This window comes from Bradysia coprophila (genome assembly GCF_014529535.1).
Source record: "Bradysia coprophila strain Holo2 chromosome X unlocalized genomic scaffold, BU_Bcop_v1 contig_20, whole genome shotgun sequence".
In the NCBI taxonomy this organism is placed as follows: Eukaryota; Metazoa; Arthropoda; class Insecta; order Diptera; family Sciaridae; genus Bradysia; species Bradysia coprophila.
The window spans coordinates 1,481,062-1,506,579 of record NW_023503307.1 but is presented as its reverse complement, the minus strand read 5'-3'; the positions used below and the strand labels follow the sequence as shown (position 1 = coordinate 1,506,579).

The following is a 25,518-nucleotide window of genomic DNA, read 5'->3' as shown; positions in this document are numbered from 1 at the left end:
ATAATAAAACCTAACCATTCATAAAAAAAACTGCAAAACTCTTCGCGACCATAAATCCTCCCGCTCACCATAAAACCTTTAAATATTGTAATCCAAAACGTAAATCCCATGTTAAAGCAAACAAACAGAGAGAGAGAGAGAGAGAGAGAGAGAGAGAAGAAGAAGAAAAAAACCTAATAACAGTATAAAGCCATTAGTGCCAGATTTTAAAGAAATATTTAATAATAATAAAACTTTGTTATTTTACGAGCTCTTCACAGACCAATTTTCAATGTAATTTATTATCAAATAAACCCATATTCCGTCTCCATATCCAAAAACGAAAGTGTCACTGTGCTATAATAGTCAAGCTTTTTATGGCATTGTATTTCTTAATGTTTTATATGCTGTATGCTTTCTTGTAACGCTGTACTATTGTATTTTGGTTCTTCATATGAGTAGAGGTATTTTACGGAGGGATGAAATGAGAGAATTCAGATGGATATATTTGGTTTGGGGAATCCTTAAGTCTAGAGCATTTCCCAAATGAACGATGTGTTTGTTAAATTTTTATTGTTATTCTGAGACAGAAACATAAAATATCCAGCCAAAAGGAATGGCACAAAGACAGTCCAGAAGGGAAAAATATACTGGTAAGAGTATAAAAGAGTGAAAAGAATGCACAACAGTAAACCTATGGTATTTTTCGTGAAATAATGGAGAAAATTCGTATCTGTTGTTAAGCCATCACATATTTGATCATCTATGACAATGCACAGATAAAGTGCACGAATTGTAAAATTGTTATTGTGTTATCAAATTTAATGGCGAAGAAAATGGATTTATGCTATTTCTGTATTGCTGGAGAGTAACGGGAAACGATAATTATAGTTGTTGAATAAAGTTGAGTTTTCTTTTTTGTTTGTCGATGATAAGTACAACTAAGAGGTGCCGCATTTTTTCGACTAAATGAACTAAATCGTATGAGATGAAATGGGTCCAGTTCCATCGGGGAAATTTAATAAACAGTCAAGACTTGAAATGAGATTTTTAGTAGGTTCGAAGCTATTTAGTTTAAAACAGAGCCTATTTTCGTGAATTCCCTTTAATTCTCAAAGTTCTAGAAAATTATTAAAATTCTTGAAAATTCTCGAATCCATGATTTCATGAATTTCGAGAATTTACAAGATCAAGAATCTACAGAAACTCGTTTCTTGAAAGTCTCGAAAATTCTGGAAAAATTCTCTTTCAGAAAATTCGAGTGTGAAAGCTCTCATTATAAGTTGTCGAAACTTTAAACCATTTATTAGAAGTAGTTAATATCTTCTAATTATTTGTAAAAAAATCTTGTCAAATTGAGCTGCAATTCTTATGAAATCAGTGAAACAATTTATTAAATATTTTCATCTAGCTCTATTCTCAATACATTTATGGTTTTTAGTCCAACGTTTAGCGTTTCCCGCAGCTCATCCGATTTTTTTTTGTTTAGTTACTGTATAAGCATTATTATGTCCAGATAGATGAACTTTTGTGGAAAAGTAAGTGAATACATTGGGTACAAGTTTATGCTCTCTATCCAGTCAGATTATATCTTCTTTATATATGAAATCATATGACCAACACAGCTATAAAAAATGAAGTTAGAAACCAAACATTTAACGAGGGCGACAGAATAAAATTTGAGTGAGCCAATGGCAAAAGGCAGAAGGTAATAATTCGAATATTTTAATTTTGACGTTACATAAAGCAGAAAATTTTGCAATTCTTAATTCATTTATTCATTCTAATCATAGCCATCACAAAATCCATACACGTAAAACAACTATTAAAACAACGGTTATGTGAGACACAGTGAACTAGTCAGCGATCCCAACGAAAAACCACCTTCCACGTAAAGCATGGGTTCGTTTGAACCGCATAAGAACCGGTCACGGAAACGCCGCACATTTCCTGTTTCGATGGAATTTAACTTAATCAATGGCATGCGACTGTGGCTCACCGGACCAAACTATGGATCATATAGTGAACGACTGCCCGATCAGGAAGTTTTTAGGTGGCCTAGAGGGGCTAAACCGTTTAGATGAGGGAGCTGTTGAATCTTGATCTCAATGTTTGAACATTTGACGATTCTTTTTGATGATTTAGTTTATTACAACCTGTGATTGTTGATTGTTGATTGTAAACGCCATACGATAAATAAAAACTATTAAATAAAGATTTCAAATGTAGATCGATGTTACATTAACTATCCACCTGCAGGTTTATAAATTCGTGCAAGTTGGAATGTATGTTCGCACTTCAACATTAGGCAGAAATCTTATTTGAAATAGTTTATCGATTTTAGTTTTATTCATTCTATTTATTTTCATGCTAACATGTTGAAGGTGGAGGTTGAGAATTATAGTTTTAAAATTAAAACTGCATCTGATGTTTAATCAAACTTGCACGAGTAAGTTTAATTCACTACATCGACTAGTAGGTGCTTAAATCAACGAGATTAGGATATGGTTAATAGAGGTGTTCATGTTCCGTTTATAGGGCAAACATTTTAGAATTTCATGTAGGTTAGAAAGAAGTGCATAAAACACAAAGAGAGAAACGCTAAACGTATTGCCATGGACATAGTTCAATCAGGAACGAAGATCAACGTTAAAGCCGAACGAAATGATCGAATTGCAAAAGCAGATAGCTTCACCAATGTATTCCGAAATTTGTTTTTAGGTAAAGTTGGATCAAAGATTGTGGCAATGGTATTGAATGCAATGATGAAATGATGTGTAACCTTTTCATAAAGTTTCTGGTTTGTTACATTATTTACAACCATAAAATGACTAGACTATTCATTAATTTTATCACGCAAAATGTTTTACATTCAATGTTACAGTTAGGATAAAGGGAAGGTATCTTATGGCATACAATTTTCAAACGGTATCCCATCTGATGTTACTTTCCGGAAAATGCAGTTCCTGTAAGCTTTTATTGAAAGGTGAAAAGTGTTGGTATTTCGAATTGAAAGATACGAACATAGACATATAACAATAGACTTGCAGTACCAAACACGATTTTGTAAACAAAGTGAAGCCAAAGTAAAATACGAAATGTGTTGTAGTGTGCGTAGCGTTATTTTTTAAAATTTATTATGCAAGCACTCTCTGAGGAAAGTTAGACACGTGACCATCGATTATAGGGTAGATAAGTAATGTCAAAGCAACTTTATGCGGAAAGATCACATGGATGTATGTGTAACGTAACTTACGTTTTGAAAAAGCGCGCGAAATAATATCATACAAATATTTGAAAATAATTGAAACCTTGCATTTCTCAATTTCCTTTTTCTCTTCGTTTTGTGTTGTGATTCGTATTTTTTGCACTTGTATGTGTGCTATATTTCCGAAATTTCGTTCTTCGTGTCTCATTATCTACAGTATATTATAGCGATGCACGTAACTAACATCACACCTTAATGGAGGCTATATACAAATTAATCGTACTTGGGTTTCATCATACGAATCATTCAGTGTGGAACTTTTCTAACGTGGGAATCGAACTCGAATCATTTTGGCGTCATTCAAAAATCGCGTCTGCTTCTTAGGAATGTAGGGGGGTTCAGCAAAAGTTGTGACTGAAATGTTATAAAATATAGGGAGAACGCAGACATTGGATGTTCAATGTTCATTAATTTAAAAGATAATGATGAACGTAATGCAGTGGTACTATTGCAAGATGCCTAACAAAATGGCCACCGGCCGCCATACTGAATTTAAGAAAATGGACATAACTTGGTAAAAATGGTACTTAAAGAATTTCTGTCAAGAGAAAAGTAATTGGTTATGTATGTGTGGTGTTTTAGGCTATATTGAGCTATATGTAGACATATGTTATCGTTTCAACATATATGACATTTATGGAGTAAAAGTTATATTGCGTACGCTCTTCGTAGGTTTTTTTATGAAAGTGAAACTGATAGAAGTTCAATGGTCAGTCGATCTTATTTAATGTGTGTTTTTAATTTGATATTACACCCACAATTGGGTATAACATTTATAAATAAATAGTATTTGCCTGAATTCAATGCTGCAAAACGACGAAAAACTCTCTACCCACCCCAACTTACCAAATATTTTGACTGTTACATTCTATACCTACCCGCTAACATCCGATTACATAAAGTAAATAAATAAATAATCACGACTTTTTACACACACATGGAGTAAAAAAAACGTCGTGACTATTTGCCTGCGTGGCCGAATAGCACCTTATAAATTATTTGCCTGCGTGTGCGAATAGCATCTAATAGGCTATGTCCCCGCGAATGATTTCTTTTTAGATTTTGAACGCTTCATGTTTATTCAATTTGATGTGCATTGTACGAATAGTCCCTGTATAATACTTTACTGTTTGGTTCGATCTTACTGAATTCCTTCCTTACAAACCGTTTTGGTTCAATCATTAATGAAGTCATCCTTATACAAATTGTGTTGGTAAGGAGTATGGTTCGTCACTCTGAATTCATCCTTCTACGAATTGTTTAAGGACGGTACTCGGTTCGATCTTCGATCCTACTTTCATGTTTCCATGTTTAAAGGCGGTGCTTGGTTCGATCTTACTGAATTCATCCTTCTACAAGGTGTTTGCTTCATTGTGCGAATCGGCAAAGTATATAGGAACTTACAATATATATTTTTCTATGCCGTCCGTCCACATAAAAGTGTGCACCGACCTTCATACCCATTGTTCTTCTATTCAAAACTTTTTAATTTTCAGAAATCGTACATACAGTATATGAAAACCGGTCCAGTTTCTCGCGTGTGAATTGTCCTTAAGACACTATTCGCAAGCGGGCGAATAGCCTATAAAATGATATTCGCACTCGCTGGCCAATAGCCTATATATAAGGTGCTATTCGCACGTGCGATTAGAAACGGCAAAAAAAAAAACAAAACAGAATGACAAAACGAAAAAAATACACACGTCGCGAGCACCTGCTGCAAAACTTTCACTTTATACGTTTTTCCTTTGAAAATTCTTCTCACATTTTTCAAACACTATGAAAATTGTGTCGTATAACCATAGCATAATATATAAAATATCAAAATTGTAACACCGACAAACAAAAGGAGAGAGTAACTTTTCAACACATTATATTCTCTTTACATACGACGATTCATTCGTTGACATATGAAACAAGAAAACAGGTGCAAACTATAAATTTCAAAATTTACACGTTTCGGGCGGACAAAATATGGAATTAAAATTGTACCCCCACATATAATAGAACTATTATAACACCACACCACACTTTGCAAGTGTTTATATACACAAAGAACACAATCGGATGAAAAACAACCATTTTCCCGAAAAACAAAGCATTTATGGAAGCTACACATTATGCTGTTGTATCAATGTAATCATTAGCAATTTTTTTATTATTATTTAAAACAAAGAGTAATTATTATTTCGTGGCTTGGACGTTATGCCTGTGGTGGTAAAGTTATTTTATAAACTTTGTTGTCATGTAGTTTGTGGGTATATTTAATGCGTTTGCATTTTTATGTTAAAATTTAACGATTTTCACTTATCGCTGGAAGTGTCTGATTTCATTAGTGAATACATACACTGTTACACGGGATTGACGTTGAACGTCTATGAAATGGATAAATGGACAGTGCGTTTGAATTGGACTTAAGTAAGAGTGAGATGTAACTGGTAATTTTGAAGTCAGGCTTGTGTGAGATCATTGTAAAAGTATGATGTCATCCATGTGACAAAATAACAAAATCATCATAGGAAACTATTTCCGATCTAAAAATGCAGGTAAAACTCTTATTATAACAGTTGACCTACGCTTCGAAGTGCTCTAACTGGAAAAAGTCTCCGCCTATGACCAACTTTTTTTTTGCTCAAAAGAAAGATTTTATTTAACACGAGGAACAATAATAAAGAAAACAAATTGAGTTACATCTCACTCTTATTTAAGTTCAATTCAAACGCACTGTGTCCGCAAACGACCATTTATTGACGTGAATGATGCGACGGTCTCAGTGTGTGTTTACATACCGAAGTATAAAGTGAGGAATAGAAGCCTGGGATCTATTAACGTGTCGATATGGAGTTAATGATCCGGAGCTTGAGGTAGTTAGTTTGTTGCAGGCCAATCTTGCACAAAATTAAAGGAAATTGATTGACCAACAAAAAGTAAAACATGGGGGAAACGTAGCAGCTGCTTCGACGTTAGCCCTGCTCGAACCGCACACGTTCTGCATACGTAAACCTTGTGCATCCATAACGTTAGTGTGGCCGTACGGTCTCAGTCTAACGGCCCAATTCAATTTTCGGTGTGACTATTCGCAGGCGCCTGCCAATAGCCAAATTATTATTAAAGATACTTTTGACAGTCGCCTGCCAATAGCATTTTTCCTTTCATAAAGACTATTCGCAGGCGAAATGACGTGCCAATAGCATCTACGACGTCAAACTTGACTATTTTCAGGCAAAAAATTAAAATCGGTTGAGTTTTCTCAACTTTTTTTCGTCTTTAGTCGCCGCTGTATAAGTGATTCTTACAGAATTTGCAAATAGGGCCTTTCATTTTTTTGTAAATAAAACTTTTATTAAAATCACTCAGGTTACATTGTGTTTGTGTAATCTAGGAGCAGATTCAAGTGGTCAGCTAGGGTGCAGCTTTTCAAACTTTAAAAATGTCTTTATTTTGTTATGGAATATAGTTCATTAAAGAAATACACTTCTAGTGCATAGGCAGAAGAACATAAAAAAAATAAAAAAAAACTTCCAATGATTGAACTTAAAAACTAGGACTATTTACACATTATAATTTATACACCCGTTGGGATCACGGCGAGCAACTATAAATCAATTTGGTTGAAATCTGGAACATCACGATGAGCTGGTTTTGTTTGTTTTGACATAAACTTAGACCGTTGAGTAGATCTTCCATTATATAGGACCAATATCTTCGATCTTAAATTTGTCATTGTTGGCGCGGTTAGCAAATTCTCCCTCAGTTTTATTGGGATACTTGACCAGTCTATGGTGCTTGCAGTGTTTTCTGTTGGTGTTCTTTAGACAGTAGTTGATTTATTCTCTAAAGCTGGGAAGTTTATATGGTTTTTGACCGGAACATTTGATGGCTCAGTAGAACAATTGTTTGACGATGAGAGTTTTTTCCTCATAAGGAGTTCATCCTTACTATTAGGGCACTCAGGTGATGTTGATTCATCATCTCCTTTGCAGTTCACACATTTTTTAATTGGGCTGTTGCGCTGATCTGCAATGTGGTCGAGTCCACAAATAGCACATTTAATGTTGAGATTACATGAGGCATCCCATGGCCATAACGCTGGCATCGTCTGCACTGCGTGATATTATTTGACTTCCTTAGAAAGGGGCGCCAATTAGGAATGGTGTAATCAATTCTAACTTTGTTGAGGCTAGCTATATTAATTGAACGTTGTTTGAATGAGACGATATACGATCCCTCGTTGTCAAATTTTTTGTTTTTGGGTAGAATTTCTCTCACTTCCACTGGTTCTATCTGATAGATTTTGAGTGATTCAATGATGTTTTGAGTAGTAGTTCTGGTGATACCACTCAGGACAAATTTATCATATTTTTCTGGGTCTACGTCATGTGAAAAGAATTCAATGGAATTTGCACAGAGCAAGTTTTTAAATTTGTTATACACGTCACTGTTATTTAACTGTATTTTAGTACCAATGGACATGTACTTGATCGAGTATTCTATATTAGCATACGTTTCACGTAAGATTTTTACGGCACTATTAAAGTTCAATGCACCTACAATTGTAATCGGAGGCAATTTAGTATTTTTTCGTTGACTTTGCTGTTTTGGTTTGGAATTTTCTGGTTGATTTGGTTTGTTCGTTAACACATCGAATGAGTTTTTCGTTGAAACACTATACATTGTTTGAAGAATCGTTACTATCGGGTTGAACTTGTTTATTTTCGTTGCCCATATTAGGGGCTGACTTATTGATCTAAGGTAGATTCATTTGATACAACTTGTTTTTGAAGAATATCAGTGAGTCTATTTCAGTGTGTTCTTTGGATATCCTTGATCTCTTATCATTTACCTTCGGAGGTGAGGGAGTACTGTCTACTTGATTTCTTGGTCTTTTCACATCACCACTTCTCTTTGTGCTGCTGGGGTCAGCAACATTCTTATTTTGCTTGTAACTATCCACTATAGAATTTTATTAATTTAATGAAACAAAATGAATAACTGCTCATAAGCAAAATTGTAAAAACCGCTGCACGTTGCGGAGAGGTAAATTGTTGTAGAGGTAAATTAAAAATCGACCGTGCTGGACAAAAGTGTAACTGTAACTGATAATAGGCCTGTCATGCAAAAGTCGTTCCTTAACCGACTTATATTTATGGGAACAATCCCATTTACATTAAAATTTAAGTTTAACTATTTGTTGTTCCATTAACCGCATAAAAAAACAATCCTCCAAGTATTTCCAGGTTTACATATTTTAATCATGTATGTACTAGTACCAGTGGTACATTGTACCACATCAATCAGCAACGTTCATCATTTCAAATAAATCTCATAGCGACGTGCAACATGTAATCATATTCTTAAACCGAACGAGATGTTTCATTTTTTTTTTCAATTTATTTGCAGACGTCATAGCGGGTCAACCGGAATTTGCTGAGCCAATTGTAAATATATCTGTAGCCGTTGGACGAGATGCAACTTTTACATGTCACGTACGACACTTAGGAGGATATCGGGTGAGTACAATGTAATTTCTATTAATCGGATCTTTCTGCTTTAAAATTCTAAAAAAAAAGTCAGAGTATTGTAACAGCTTAAAAGGAAAAACATTCATTTGTATAGCGCTTAGGATTGGTAACTATAGAAACTGAGATTCCTTTATAACGATGCTTGTCTGGATAAAACAATAACTTTCGGGTTAAAAATAGAAAATGTTTTTTTTTGCTCGGTTGTAAAGCATTTTATACATGACATGCACAGTAAATGATGTAATGACTCCTTTTGGTATACATTTTTATTTAAGAAAATGTCGCGGTTATATGTCTTCATACATTTACCTATGAGTTAACGTATTTACAATAAACGTACAATTCTATATTTATTTGAATTTGTATACCCCTCACATCGATTCGATTATGCTCGACGCATTAAACTTCCGTTATGAATCGTTGTTTGATTTATGTAATGAAAAATTTGCAGATAAACAAAAAACGACTATAAGGGGTATCGTTTAGTTGTTATACCGTTGGTTGACTTCGTTTTCCATCATATTTTATCTATTTTTCTATCCTTCAGCTCGGATTATTTTATTGTCATGTGCGATGACATTTCAAGTGGTAAAATGTACTGTGTCTACAGTATTCTCTGCTTTGTATTTTCATGTATAGTAAGTACACGTTATGGATTATTTACTCGTACAGAAAAGTATTTGGTCGACAAGAATGACAAACGATGATTGTTATTGATAATGATGATGTAAAATGTGTATGTTCGTTGTCTTTGTGCCCTACCCTGATTTATGTTATACTCCAGAAATACGGAAAATAAACCATAATAACAGAAAAATAAAAGATCAGCGTAAAAATATTGCTTTAATCCGGGGTGTATAGCATCAAGATGAAATAAAATGCTCTTTCTCTCTATATTACGATTTGATATAGTGAAACGTTTTTGGGGAACAAAACACTCCACGCCGAAAGATGTGACTAAGAAGGTTTAATTAATAAGTTCGTTCTTTTCAACATTGAAATGATGATTGTTGATGCTCCTTTTAACGGATTTAATTTCGTTTTACGTTTTACATTGGCCTGTAGAGAGTAGAGTCTGGGCGAATAAATATCAGTCAAAAAAAAGAGAACTGAAATTACGTGCCTGCTACCTGTGCTTGTGGGAAGTGGAAGCAGACTGCATTGATCGATTCAATTTTAATATATGTTATAGCACCTCAGTCTAGCAGTTGTTCTTGCCGTTGGCATTTAGTTAATAATTCTATAATCAGAGCTTAATATCTCCAAGTTTGTGGATTTTATAAACTTAATAATTTCACATTTAATTGAGTGAATAAGTCACTCGGAAAAATGGCCGCCAGTTCTAATGTTAAACTGAAATTGAATTGATTAGTCTCAGGCTAGATAACCAAAGAGAAATGTAACCTTCGAATCCCTACTTCTAACTATAAATACTATATACTACTGTCATATACAGCAAAAGATCAACCAATGCTTGCAAAAAAGCACTCCGTGTGAGAGACAAAATTGAATTTTTTCAATTTTTTCTTTGTTTATTTGACAGCTTGCTCTCTCACGGCTCTCTCACGGCTCTCTCACGGAGTACTTTTTGTTGAGTGGAAACCATACTATTGGAATAATATTTGGAAATTTTCTCTCAAAAAACCTTTAAATTCTTCTTAAGGCCAGAAACAGGTCAAATTTAGGTCAAACAAGTTATATCGGAATTTCTAGCTAATGTGTCGGTTCCCCAAACGCAGATGCATTTATGAGCGCTCTCTTAGAGTCTTAGAATTGATTACGGATAGATGAATCTACGGTGGAAAGCTACAGATTCTTATTACAAATTAAGCTGCCTTCTTATAGTCTCGAACTATGTATAGAAGGCGTGGACTATTTTTTACTAATTCTTCCTACATTTTCCAGCTTTTACACAAAATTTTCCCCATTTTTCCGAAAATGTTTTTATATTGGAAAAGTAGGAAAATGTTTCAAAAATTGAAAAGAATTGTCTAAAATGTTCCCTGAGGCTACTTCATAGCTAAATTGAACTTAATCTTTGAAGTATTAGATTCGTCATGTACTTGGAACATGGCTCGTATTTACCCAAGAGGTTAATTTGATTCACCAAAGGGGTCGTACACAAATGACGTCACGCAACATTATTGAAATTCTAACTCGTTCCTTGCGACACGCAAAAACGGTCATAATTGTCCCAAATTTGTTTGAACCGTCAAGTTTTCTTGAACACCCCCATTCCACAACCATATGTGTGTACCACAGTTCACGTCCCCGTCCATATTTTCAACAATATTTGTCGGTTAAAGAAACATCGAATAGATGAGGAAGAAGAAAAAACATTCTAACGTAGTTTTGTTCACTGTGGCGTGAAAGACATAGTCATCAACGTTGCTCTATTATTTTTTAAATGCATTACCATTATGCTATCATATTCCCCGTACTGCTTCCCTATATACACTTATTCATCCAGCTACATCAAATCGGTATACATCTCGGTGGTGTACATGCTATTTGATTATCATTAAATAGACGCTTGTTATATATCTTCTTCCATTATTTGAGTCTTTGCATACAATGTACTAAAATTTTCTCTTGAATGAATTTTCTATACCACAGGTAGGTTGGGTGAAAGCAGACACGAAAGCTATTCAAGCAATTCACGAGCATGTCATAACTCACAACCCACGAGTTAGTGTCACTCATTCCGATTTGAATACATGGAATCTTCACATTAAATCTGTTACCGAAGATGATCGTGGAGGTTACATGTGTCAACTAAATACAGGTAAATAAGTTTATTTTATTGATCAACCAAAGATTTATATTGTTTTTCTCACTCTCTACTTCTCTCCCTCTCTCTTTCTATTTTGTCGCCCTATCACCAACAACACAGATCCCATGAAAAGTCAGGTAAGTTTGGCTTTTGGGTACGAAAATGTATTATGAACATACAAACAGAATCACGTATAATAGGATATGTTATGTTATAGTGTAGTATACATAGACGAGTACATATAACATAGGTTTTGTGTCATTGTGCAAACCAAGCCTAGACTTGAATGAATACGACGATGAGACAAACTACATAACTAAGTAAAAAAAATTAAACTTTTCCTTTATGGTATTATGTAATGGTGTTAGCGAAAATTTATGCTGTGTATATTTTTGGGGTTGCTGTCGACCAGACATAAAGACAAGAAAAGTTACAGCTAGTTTGTTAGTATAATAGCGATGATGACGAAATTATATTCAAAACAGAACTGTTGTAAGTTACGGAGTTATTGTGGTGTAGATGAATTTTGTGTCCCACATTACCATACATGCATGCAATAATATGTAAAATGCGACGAATGTGCAAAGTGCTACCCACAAATATATGATATTTAAAGACATGAATATTTTGTGGAATAAATTCATCTATGTGTGTATACACTGCTTGTACCGATAGTTTCAATTAATAATTATCTGTTCAGCTAGTATGTCGACCGAGACAAATAAATACAAATATTCGAAAATGTTGCATAACATACACAACATTATCTCGCCGGTTGCATAATGTTTGATTCGATCATGAAGCATTTGAATTATGACAATTTGTGTGATATTCGAATTTAATAGAAATGCGATTCTGTGCCGCGGTGCAGCACTCAGTCTATTATACGTAAATTGCTGTTGATGATTTTCGGGCATGAAACTCCAAAAATGCTGTAAGCACTAAAAACTTTAAACAAGTTTTCCGTTACGACTCGATCAAAGTGTAATAAAACTGTAGAAGGGGTATGGGTAATGTGTAGACAAATTACCTATTCCATAAAGTTTGCAGATTCTTGTTGTTTCTTAGAAGTAATTTTGATTTACTGAGTGTAATAAACATGTTTTACGACTGCATTGAAACTCTGTTTTCGGTTCAAACTTAACAATGAAATTTAGATTCTAAAGCAATATTGTGGATTGTGTGGGATGCATGCAACCATAATCTAATCAGTCTCTCGAATCGATGAAAAATTCAAGAATAGCAAAATTCTTCTGATTTTGTAATTCAATTTCATTGTGTAACTGTCTAACTGAAAAAACTAATTTCTTTTCTGAAGCAAGACAATTTCGACAGCAGGTCTACAAAATTGAACAAAATTATTTCCATCCACAGTTCAAATTTCTTCGGCGTTTTAACACATCAAATTAACATAAATTGATTAAATGACCGAAAATCGAGGAAAACCACCATTTACCGATTAATTATGTAGATTTTATGATGAAAATGGAATCAAAATAGTTTTTTGTAACAGTCCTTCACATAACAACGTGACTTTTAGCCCAAGTTAAATATGCAATGAATTTTTACATTTACAAAAGCATGTAAATTAAGGGTCAGAATAGATTGTTAACTCTAGCAAAAATCATCGATTGCACTGCGGTAGAGTCCATGAAAATATTGTTCGTGTGAGGTGAGGTGACAGAAGAACGACTTGCCGACAGCGTCAATCATTGACGGTCCTGTGAAGTAGTGCTCAACTCCACAATCTATAAAGCACCATAAAAATCACAAAAGTCCACACTATAAAGTTCAAAAATTGTGCCTACAGGCCTGATTCCCTTCAATTCATTCTAAATTTGGACAATTTAAGAGATTTATCGAAATTGTCCGGAATAAAGCGAAATCTATTTCCACAACAGGAAAACAATGAAAACCTTTTTTTGTAAATTGGGTTCATCTTACGCGAAGCCGAGTGCAATAACTACACGAAAGCTAACTTAAATTATTAAGCATCAGAACAGATTGTAACGGACAACGTATTGAACACGGAAAAAAAAGATTTGGAAAGAATTGTTTGCTAGAAATATATTTATAGTTGTGACAAATATATTTATATTTGTCACAAAATTTCAGGTAATTTGCTTGTCACAATTATATTTAATTATTTGTGACAAATTATTTCAAAATATATTCGTTACAAATATATAAATATTTGTAGCAAATATGTAAATATTTGTTACAAATATATTTAATTATTTATGACGAATTATTAAAAAAATATTTGTGGCAAATAATTAAATATATTTCGGACAAATATTTATATATTTGTAACGAATATAGTTAATTATTTGCTACAAATGTTTATCTAATATATTCGCCACAAATATTTATATATTCGATACCAATTTTTTACATTAAATTGGTATTGAATATTTCTTTTTTTTTTCCGTGAACAACGGAACGCAGTTGCATTATACCAAGAGCTCGTTCAGGAACGATTTTTTCTTCACTCAGTGAAGATTTGACGATTCGTTTAATGTTACACTAACAGTTGTCTGACGTTTGCCGTTCAGATACGTTAGTGAAAGTTACGAGTTAATTTTCTGTTTATGTTTACATTCCCACAGAGGGATTCTTTTGAATTTCGACTGACCGAAATCGGTGCTATTTTTTTCCGGGACTTCTTTATATATGCCTAGTTAGGCCTTGGTGCCTAGGCCCCAAAATAGGTCTAACATTTTTTTGATCTTCCATACCTGGCTGGTCAGAGCCTTTTTTAACATACAAAGTCGGAGGAAAAGTGCACCCCAGTCCCCTATCAGTGCACCACACTTTTGATAAATGCACCCCAGTGCACCCCACTTTTTATAAATCCGTCCAGTGAACTTAATTGCCACATCGTTTCTTAAAACTTTGCGCTGCGATTCAAAATTTTCATTCGCTGTAATCCAAAAGTTTCATTATTCGAATTCACAAAGCGCACCTCGGCGCATACATCGACCAATGATGCGACCCTTCAAATCACGTTAGAAACAACGACTCAAATAAAAATCATCGCGTCCGATTGAATTTGCTATCGATTATCAAATTATGCCCACCAATTACCCATACCCAAGCGCACTATTAGTCCGAAATCTTCGTAGAAAATGTCTGAAATTTTAATGAAAATTGTCCGAAAAATTCAGTGGGAGGTCTGACCTACCTTCACAGCTGTTAACGACAGTGCCGGCTTAGCCTATGTGCTAAGCCAAGGGCGCTGGGAATAAGAAATGGGGTGCTGGAAATGGTAGCTGTAATACGAAGCCCAGGGCGCTGAAGAGGTGCCGGAAACAGAAAACAAAAAATGTAAATTTTATGATAAACGTCGGCTTTTTTGTGAGGGCCCTTTCGAGAAAAAAATTGGGCCCTTCGGAAAGTTGTGCACCCCAGTGAAAAATCCTTATAAAAGGCACTGTGGCTGGTGGTAATCGGCAAAAATTTCTCAACTTTACAGTGATACTCACTTGCGTCCTTAACTTACCTTAACGGACAAACTTACTAGACCGAAAGTGGAGGGGAACGGAACTTATATACGAAATGAAGAGGAAGGAGGTGCCACAAACAACTGACAACAGAACTATTTTGTTTCTTAGAAATTTATTTGACCATGACGAACATCACTCATCCATTATTCAGAATCACGGCGGAGTAAAAGTAAACCTGGCAGGAGCGGTTCATTATTGAAACGTCAAATGAGGGACCTAATGCACTGTATGAAAATGAACTCAAATGAACACTGACATAAGTTGAAAAATTTAATTCGCAAAAAACATAGGGCTACTAGATTATTCAGGTCCCTAGTCAAACAAGCGCTCCTGCCTAGGTTACTTTTACTCTGCCGTGTCAGAATTCATTCGACGCAATAAAAAGTCAGAAAATGTTCTGTTAGGTCGGTGTCAGATCGATTTGATATCGGAAACTCTCTGTTCTTGAACTGTCGACGCTGGCATATCGATTCATCAAATGGTCCACAGAAATCGAAATGATTTATATCCGCAGACCACAACACATCCATTGTAAATTCACTTCACCGAAGTTTCATGACATTTGGGTAACATTTCACGACCAAAATACATCGTGAGAAATCTAACCTCACAGTTACACCTGTCATCGTTAACTGAACGAAACTCAGTGAAGAAAAAATCGTTTCTGAACGAGCTCCAACATTAAAAACTTAAGAGTCAATTCGCCAAAACTTCAACCAAGTTGTATGAAACATGAAAACAAGCCATCAGCGATTTTCGGCGGGTACACAGTAATCGATTCAGGTGGTCCTCCTGAGTCATTTGCAACAAAAAAATCCTCGAAATAATTATGTTTTCACGCCAGAAATCATGAAAAAATGTACTGCGCGAGGGTGACCAAAATAGTTTTTGTTGCATATCACCAAGAATACGTAACGCATTTATCTGAAATTATGGTCATTGGTAGAGGTGTTGACGCCGCATAAGCTGGCCTTTAAAACATTTCGAAATTTTTCGTGTATGTGGTGCAGTAGCTATTTTAGGGGAAAAAATTCCAACTTTTGCAGAGTGTTTTCAAAAAGTTACAACGATAGACTTCGAAGATATGGGTGTCGTTGGGTAGGTAGTGACCTCTACTATCCATGACACCATGAACCTACCGCGGCACGACTTTCGTTGAGCTTCAATTTTGATTGAAGTATACTAACACAAAAATTCTCTATAATTCCACTTTTCTTCGCGTCTATTTCAATTTTTCTGACGTATGTGACAATTTTAAATCAGGGCTGCAGTTACTGGCACCTTACGCTTCGTGAAATTTCGTTTAGGGCCTATAAAATTTGAAAGAAAACCAACTGATTCAATTGTGTCATATGTTCCTCGTGTATCTCCAGACTTCCTAGTATGGCCAGTGCGGCACTGTATCAAGTGTTTACTAGCATATTAGAATCATATTTTGTACTTTAGCCACTTACCGGAAGGATTTGGAAATATGTCGAATTTTTCGTATTCGTACATTTGTGAAAATTTTCCAAATCCTTCCGGTAAGTGGCTAAAGTACAAAATATGATTCTAATATGCTAGTAAACACTTGATACAGTGCCGCACTGGCCATACCAGGAAGTCTGGAGATACCCGAGGAACATATGACACAATTGAATCAGTTGGTTTTGTTTCAAATTTTATAGGCCCTAAACGAAATTTCCCGAAGCGTAAGGTGCCAGTAACTGCAGCCCTGATTTAAAATTGTCACATACGTCAGAAAAATTGAAATAGACGCGAAGAAAAGTGGAATTATAGAGAATTTTTGTGTTAGTATACTTCAATCAAAATTGAAGCTCAACGAAAGTCGTGCCGCGGTAGGTTCATGGTGTCATGGATAGTAGAGGTCACTACCTACCCAACGACACCCATATCTTCGAAGTCTATCGTTGTAACTTTTTGAAAACACTCTGCAAAAGTTGGAATTTTTTCCTTCTAAAATAGCTACTGCACCACATACACGAAAAATTTCGAAATGTTTTAAAGGCCAGCTTATGCGGCGTCAACACCTCTACCAATGACCATAATTTCAGATAAATGCGTTACGTAATTCTTGGTGATATGCAACAAAAACTATTTTGGTCACCCTCGCGCAGTACATTTTTTCATGATTTCTAGCGTGAAAACATAATTATTTCGAGGATTTTTTTTTTTGTTGCAAATGACTCAGGAGGATCACCTGAATCGATTACTGTGTACCCGCCGAAAATCGCTGATGGCTTGTTTTTAAGTTGTTCGATGTTTTGGCGAATTGACTCTTAATTTCTTCAAAAATTTCTTGAATTTCTCAAATTTCTTGAAATTGTCTCGTCTAAGAAAGTCTAGAAATTTCACGAGTTTCTTGAAAGGCCGTGAGCAGGCGTCCCAATCAAATACCCCTAGGATAATATAGACTACAAATTTAATATACTCACACCGGGACCTTCTTATTGATTTTTTTGATTGGGACCGATTCTTAAGCGGTAAATTCAAATGTGAATGAAGATTTAAGAAGATGTAAACATCGAAAGCTTTTCTTTTATATTGATTTTCATAAAAAATAAAGGAAAGATCCCATGTCATGGCGTCAAACGATTTTCTTTTAATTTTAGACGACTAACATGGTTGCTTTGTACAATATTCATAAAATATGTCTTCCCAATAAGTGTTGTTCTCTGTTCCTGTATTAGCTCAATGGCTACCGACCAAAACCCTGTGCAGTGCACCCCCATTATAATAATTTATCACATCAGTTCGAAATGGAGCATGGCAATTAAAGTTGACAGTTTGTCTCATCTACTGTATTATGACTAGGCAAATTAAAATTCCATTCAGAATAAAGTTGAATTTAGGTTTAGAAAATTGATCGAAAATAATTCAACTAGAAAGTATTATTTAAATGAAAATAAATTTCTTTTGTTTCGTTTTACCTATCTCGTAATACAGATAGGTCACTTAGATGTGGTAATTCCGCCCGATTTTATATCCGAAGATACTTCATCAGACGTTATTGTTCCAGAAGGTAGCTCAGTCAAAATTACATGCAGGTATGTATTATTCTAAAAATACGGAAGAAAAAAAATCCATTAAACCTGTCACATGACGGTGTCATCCACGTTCATATATCGCTTTTATTTTTATGTATTCTTGCTGTATAGTTTTTCATTAATTTTATTATGCTGTCATAAAAGGAAACACTGCTGAAGCTTTTATATGATTCATAAAAGCATATTTTAATACCAACGGTTATTGTGTTCATTGTAAGTGGATTTAATAATTGTGAAATAGGAAAAGTCCGTAAGGATCATAACAAAAAGCACAGTCTCTTGACTTTGACTTTCATACCTCCAATAATATAAAAACAATTTTCAATAACAAACAATCAATAACAAACAAACTCGATTTCAGCATGTAACTAATAGGAGTCAGTAGTATTTCCATCCGATTTATAGATGCCAGCTAAAAACTATTCCAAAATGCTGCTCTTTTGACAAGCTCTCATTGCCTCAAACGTCAAACCCCTCAAATTTACGAAGTCTGCTTTTAAATTTTATGTGAAACAACAACTCTAAATACAGCTGTCATAATTATTTAAGTAGATATGTTGATTCAAATATGAAAAGTCAACCAGCTGCCATCGATGCAGCGCTAAGAGTCAGATTTATCACTATGAGGGATTCTTTTGAAAATCCAACTATCAAAATCGGACCCATTTCGTCTGGGATGGATATTTAAAAGGTCTTTGCCAGTAGACCTCAAAACAGGCCTCACACAGTCTCGAGCCACACCTGGTTGCTGGTGGAAGATCTCCGAAGTTGAAAAAATAGTGTTTTTTATCCGAAATTTTAGGCCGTTTTAAATGATCGTTCCGGATAAGAGTGGGCTCGTTGGAAAGCTGAGCTCAAGTACTTTCGGGTTTTTTTTTAATAAATCCGTTTATTATCATCCCTTATACAAGCGTGCGTGGGATACGACCCAAAATTCATGCAAAAAGTACAATCAAAAGTAAAAGTAAAAAAAAAACAAATAATCTTAATTCAACAGGCAAAATTCTCTAAGGGAGATTCGTCAAAAAAGGCAAATAAAGTTAAACTTCAAAACGACCATAAAACTATAAAGATATCACAGAGAAAAATCATCACAACGGTAAACCAGTCAACTTAAATCAGTTAAGAAAAACGTAAGGCGATATCACATTGAACTTGTGAGCACTGTCTTTCATGACCGCAGTCTTGAGCCTAGCTTTAAAAGTCTTAATGCACATTAAATGCCGGAGGTCACCACAAAATTTATTATACTCAGTCGACGATAGCTTCAAGGCTGGATGTTTGTCGGAGCAGTGTAACTGGTTCGCTTGACGAGTGCGGTGTGAATGGATCTCATGGTTAAACCGAATGTCGAAGTTGTTTTTGGTAAGCGAATTGACGACTTTGTGGACGTAGGTGATCCGTTCAACAACTGCCAGTTTCTCAATCGGAAGTATACTTGTTGAGTATAAGAAGGTCGTTGATGTGAAGCGATGTAGGTGGTACAGAGCCTTGATACATCGATTTTGTATTCTCTGCAATTGTTGCAATTTACTCTTGGATCCCACGCTGTATATAGGCAGCATGTATGAGATGTGACTTTCAACGTAGGCAAAGTAGAGTTGTTTACGCTTGCTCAGAGGCATGAATTTCGCTTTACGCCACATAAGCGGGATGAAGGGACGTATTTTCCTCTTCACGTGTTCAATGTGTTGCTTAAACGACAGTCTTTCGTCAAGTACCAAACCAAGGTATTTGAACGTGCTAACACGCTTGATCGCCTCTCCGTCTATAGTTATGTTTAGATCAGCAAGTAGCCGTGCTTTCCCGAACGTCATATAGCAGGTCTTTGATGTGTTGATGGTGAGAACGTTCCGACACAGCCATTTGTGGAGAGCAATCATGTCGATTTGCATTGTACGTTCCAGCTCTTCCGCAGTCTCACACGCATAGTACATTGCAGTGTCGTCGGCATACAATATCAATTTACCAATCAGTCCGAGGGTGAGTATATCGGCAATGTAAATTATAAAGTGGAGAGGACCCATCTTTGAGCCTTGCGCAACTCCGACAGAAACGTTTCGAAATATGCTCCAGCTGTTCTTCATTTTTGTAGCAGTGGTACGGTTGCAGAGGTAACTCATCATCAGGTCAGCTGCTTTGTCAGATAAACCGGCACGTTTAAGCTTAAGTGATAACCGCAAGGGATCTACGGTATCAAAAGCTCGTTTCAAATCGATGAATATAACACCAACAAATTTCTTCCTATAGTTCGATGTGATGAAATCGACAAGTTGGTAGGCAGCGCTTAGGCAACAGGATTGGCGAATGAAACCAAATATATTTCCTTTGAAGAAGTTCAGGCTGTCGAGATACGCACACAGTTGTTTCACCAGTAGAAACTCGAACACTTTGGAAAGGGACGGTAGTAGCGTAAGTCCACGGAAGTTTTCAATGTCAAGGCTACCGCTCTTATGAATAAGTTTAAGGCGACCTTTGAGAAGCTCAGCCGGGAAAACAGTCGTCCGAATAGCCAGATTTATACAAAGAGCTATCAGAGAGGCAATGCTGGTCGAAGATGCTTTCAGTAGGCTTACGGGTACTGAGTCAACACCAGTTGATTTCTTGTTCGGTAAACAGTCGATAGCTTCAATAACATCATCAGAGTTTACTTCCTGAAATGACCAGTTGTTGTTGGTGTGAGTTGGGTGCAGATCGGCAATGTCATCAACCTCATAGCCGTGAATAGCTACAATTTCAGTAGCAAGACGTTCACCAGCAACACAAAAGTGCTCATTGACAGCATTGCAAGACTGCGGTGAAGCGGACGTTGGAGCACCATTGATTGTTGGCAGCGCATCCTGGACTTCTTTGTAGCGGTTGAACACGATCTCTTTGTAGATTTTCCAAGTTTTTCGATCATCGCCGGCTGCATCGAATAGCCTCTGGGTTTCGAATTCACAACGGCGTTTCTCATTCTCAACCTTAATGAACTGTACAGTTTTGTCAAATTGGACTCTAATTGCTTCGTTATCTGGGTATAAGTTTACCAAGGTGAACAAGCGGCTGCGATCTCTCATTGCCAGTATAAGATCTCTGTTGATATTTCTTTATTCTGTGATCAGATTTGACGTTCCAAAGATTATCTGTTGCAGAAAATTTCTATTGCTATACAAAGAGGCAATGCGGCATGTATTCTTGGAACTTTAGGAAGTAATAGAGCGGATGATTTTTATTTATTGTAATATTTGTTGATTGAAAAGATCGTTTTTTTATTGACTGCGCCGTATGCGAGCAGTCTTTTTTTTCGCTTTGAATAAATAAATAAAAACGATTTGACGTTGATGGTGGTTGTGCAAATGTTCACGATGGATTCCAGAGCAATGTTGAGGTCGTTACCATTGCTAATTGATTCGTTATTATCGCATAAAGAGCTAACCATTGCAACTGCAGCGTTGAGATCAAATTTTGCTTTAGGTACGTGTTTAGTTGCAAAGCGAGTCATCTGGCGGTCGATCGATGTGAAAACAATTCCGTGGTCTGAAAGATCATTGTGGACGATCGATACTTTATACTGAAGACCAAGCATGTTGGTGGCAGCCAAATCAAGAATAGAGCCAGAGATTGATCTAGTACTGGCTTCTTTCACAATCGCATTCAGCAGGCCGAATCCGTTAGATTCCAGTATGTCCGTCAGTAATTCATGTTTTCTTTCATCGAGTTGATTCATGTTAAAGTCACCCATCAGTAAGCAGTCAGGCTGCTCAAGGCATAATTTTTGAAGATCAACGAGGAAAGCGTTGGTGTTACCGTCAGGACGATTGTACGGTATGGCAATGGTGGTTTTGATCGAAACAATGTTAACCACAAGAAAATGATGCAGTTCAGTTGTCGTGATGTCTACCAATACATTGGGTGCTGTTTCGCATATTGAGTCGTGAAGAAAAAGCGATACTCCTCCGCCATTCGAGGGGCGTACGTTGTGATAGGCTGAATAGCTAGGTAGCTGAAATGTCGAGCAATTTTCAGATAGTAAAAAAGTTTCACTTATTGCGATGGCATGCAGCACTCCGGGATAACTAGCAACCACCAGTTCAAGGTCTTTAAGTTTCTTTGTCAGATGGTTTATGTTCCAATGCATTGCGTTGAAGTCTCCGGGACTAGGCGGTATTATTGATCCGTTATGTCTTTGGACTACACTCAGTAAGCTGGTGATTGTCGCTGGCTCGAAGTCGTCCATTAATTCCGATGGTAAATGGCTGCAGTTGAATTTCAGATCGCAATTCGTTCATCTGGTCAATACTCGTTATCTTGAACACCTTAGACTTCAACTGTGGTCTGACAAGTACTTCTCCGTTGTTTGACCAGACAAATTTGTATTTGTGGCTGTGTCTCAGCGATCTAGCGGCATACAGCAAGTTCTGATTCGACTTGGTCAGTTGCTCTGTGATGAGAATCGCTTTCTTCGAATCTTGCACTATACCAATGTCACGAGGTGTGATCAATTTTTTGATGCGACGAACTTGAAGAAATTTGCGTTTCGTTTCTACGGAATGGAATTGCACTTGTATCGTCCTTAAAGTTGTAGTGGCAGTCGATGCGATAGGAAATACCCTGACTGCAGCTGGATTAAAGGAAACGTCTTGTTGTAATCCGAGATGAGTCCGGATTGAATCAAACGCTTTCACTGGCACAGATTCGTCGGATTTCTCAGTGATTTCAATTCCACGAATCACAATATTACAGTTCAATTTATGTTGTTCCGCCGATATTCCTTTGTCAGCCAGGTCTTGTTCAGCTGAAATACTCGTTTCTGATTGCTGTAGTGGACCTGCTTAGGCAAAAAATCGTGATGTACGATTAATCCCTTTTTTCAGCCTAAGCAGCCTAAGCAACTACTGGCGAGTTTTACGAGTAGCGGTTGTACTAACATAAAGTTCTGTTATGTCAGTGTCACCAGCACTACAAATGAGGTATCAACGGAAAGCTTAGACAATGTATGTTACAACTAGCATGTTAGGTTCACATTAAGCGTCATCAGTACCAGCCCAGACCTGTCTAAAGTTCACACAGATTTTGAAAATTTTTCTTGCAAATTTTTGCAAACATATGTCAATGAACTAGGCATGACCCGAAAGTACTTAAGCTCAGCTTCCCAACGAGTCCAATCTCACCCGGAACGATCATTTATAACGGCCAAAAAAATCGGATAAAAACATTATTTTTCCAACTTTGGAGATCTTCCACCAGCAACCAGGTGTGGCTCGAGACTGTGTGAGGCCTGTTTTAAGGTCTACTGGCAAAGACCTTTGAAACCATGTATATATCAATCCCAGACGAAATGAGTCCGATTTTGATAGGTGGATTTTCAAAAGAATCCCTCTATACTGAGTTTATCGAGTTGACGATAGAGATGTGCGCTGATCAAAATTTACACCAATTAACCGAATGTAGTCATGCCGGTTGCCTAACGCTATGTATCAATGTTTTTTGTAAATAAATACTCGGGAACATTCATTCTTCAGTGACACTGTATTCTTTTTGGAATGTTTCTCGCGTCCTGGAATATTTATGATTAATTTTTCGATTGACTTTATGCACTCTTGCATGTAGTTCAATCGAGAGTTCAATCGTCCAAAGATTTTAGTGTGTCTAAAGTATATAGTTTCAGTGACTTTTTTTTTATTAAAGTAAGCCGCTCTACTAGCGTAGAGCACGCACGGGGGCCTCCGTTTGGGCCCATTGTACTGGCTTTGGGGTTGGGTAATTTTAACTTAGTTTTGCTCAAAAGAAGTCCAAGTACCGCTACAGCTGTAAATAACAATTAGATAGTTTACACATTCAATAATATCATGAGCCATCAGGCAAGAGATCCGTGGATCATTAGAATCAGGTTCATTAAGAGTCCCGACATAGAGCCATACGGCGAAGAGTTCTTTCGAACGATTGTACAACAATTGTACCAGAAATTTCATTGTAAATCCAAACAAAATCATCGCTGTTCATAAGCACATGTCTGTTAACAAAGGAGAACAATAGAATTGTACTTGCCGTACATATTGATCAAAGAAAAAGTGGTTCACGAGCAAACGATTTTGATTTTGTCAATAAATTTTAAATTATTTCACTATTTGACCACACATAATTAGCCAAAAAACATCGAAATCATCAAAAAGCAGCACAAAATTAGACAAAATCACAAATCTATTTACACAAAGAAGCACAAAAGAAACACTTTCAGAGAGCGACGTATAAACACGTCACGTTCAGTGACTTTACTCAGATATGTTTTCTTTACCAATTATCGGGTAAATCAGCTATTACGAGCAATTACTTCACACCAATACACTCTAATCGTATACAGTAAATTTGTATTTATACCCAGTACACACAACATATGCACACCGAGTGCAGGTAGATCCCCGATTCATTACTTTTTCACCATTGCTCTCTCAGATTAATTACCCACCTGCTTCCAATTTTTATTTTGGCTAGAGGGAAGTTTATAGCCCGAGTCGAAGGCAAGGGATGTAGGCCCACGTGACAAAATAAAAATTTGGAAGGAGTTAGTTACTATATTTCGCTAGTTAGTTACTATATTTTTATCTGCGTGTGCGAGAACCCACTTTACCTCCCACTCCTCTCTCGACACTACCTATCTGTTTTTCGCACTAGCAGATAAATCCTTCTTTATTCAATGAGTGTGTAGATTCTCTATCGATGCGGCACATCGTATGCCCAAAATACATTTACCACCATGTTGCGTACAACGTTTTTCTCAAAAAGGCAACACAAGTTTCAATCCTCGTCATCGTCACTGATTTCAGAAAAAATTATTATTCAAATAGCAGTTGACTTAGGGCATTTTGATGTGGCGGAAATGCAATAGCAAAGTTTGAGAACTTATAAAAATATCATTCGAAACTAGGCCACAATCACTACTCCTTTTTTCTTGCCTTTTTTCGCCTAACAAACTTAAGTTATTTTTTAATTGAATGTTGCTGTCGTTTTATTTAAACAAAATATTTTATTTTCAGTAGCCACTCGTATATTCATCTCCAATAAAGTGTCTATATTATACCATCGATAAACGAAAGGCACATGAAAAGTTTTTTCCTAATTCGAAATTAATTTACTCATGAAATCGTTGTTTGAATCAGTGAGCAAAGGCGAATTTTTTTTTATGACCGTAAATTTTTCGGTCAGACGAAAAGTTGTTCTTCATCTTATTATAGAAAGCTCTGTATGTATGTGTGCTAGACAGCATAAAAGAGAATTTTACGTTCACATGCCATATATCATTCCATCTATTAAATGTGAATAAATGTAGCTATGGGGAGTTTGTATTATGTGAACCCGTTCTGCATCTGCAGTCATTGTTATACCATGGCGTTATATAAATTCGTTTGAAATTTTATCTGTAACCCATTGATGTTTACATTTC

General features: G+C 36.1%; 1 protein-coding gene across 1 annotated transcript in view; it reads left to right on the top strand.

Annotated features, from left to right (window-relative positions):
* Positions 1-25,518, top strand: part of LOC119068825 (lachesin) — a 61,703-nt gene that overhangs the window by 22,253 nt on the left and 13,932 nt on the right. The window contains exons 2-5 of the mRNA XM_037172597.1: positions 8,648-8,757; positions 11,386-11,554; positions 11,663-11,679; positions 17,995-18,095. Coding sequence (XP_037028492.1) covers positions 8,648-8,757; positions 11,386-11,554; positions 11,663-11,679; positions 17,995-18,095 — 397 coding nt within the window. The remainder of the gene's footprint in view (positions 1-8,647; positions 8,758-11,385; positions 11,555-11,662; positions 11,680-17,994; positions 18,096-25,518) is intronic.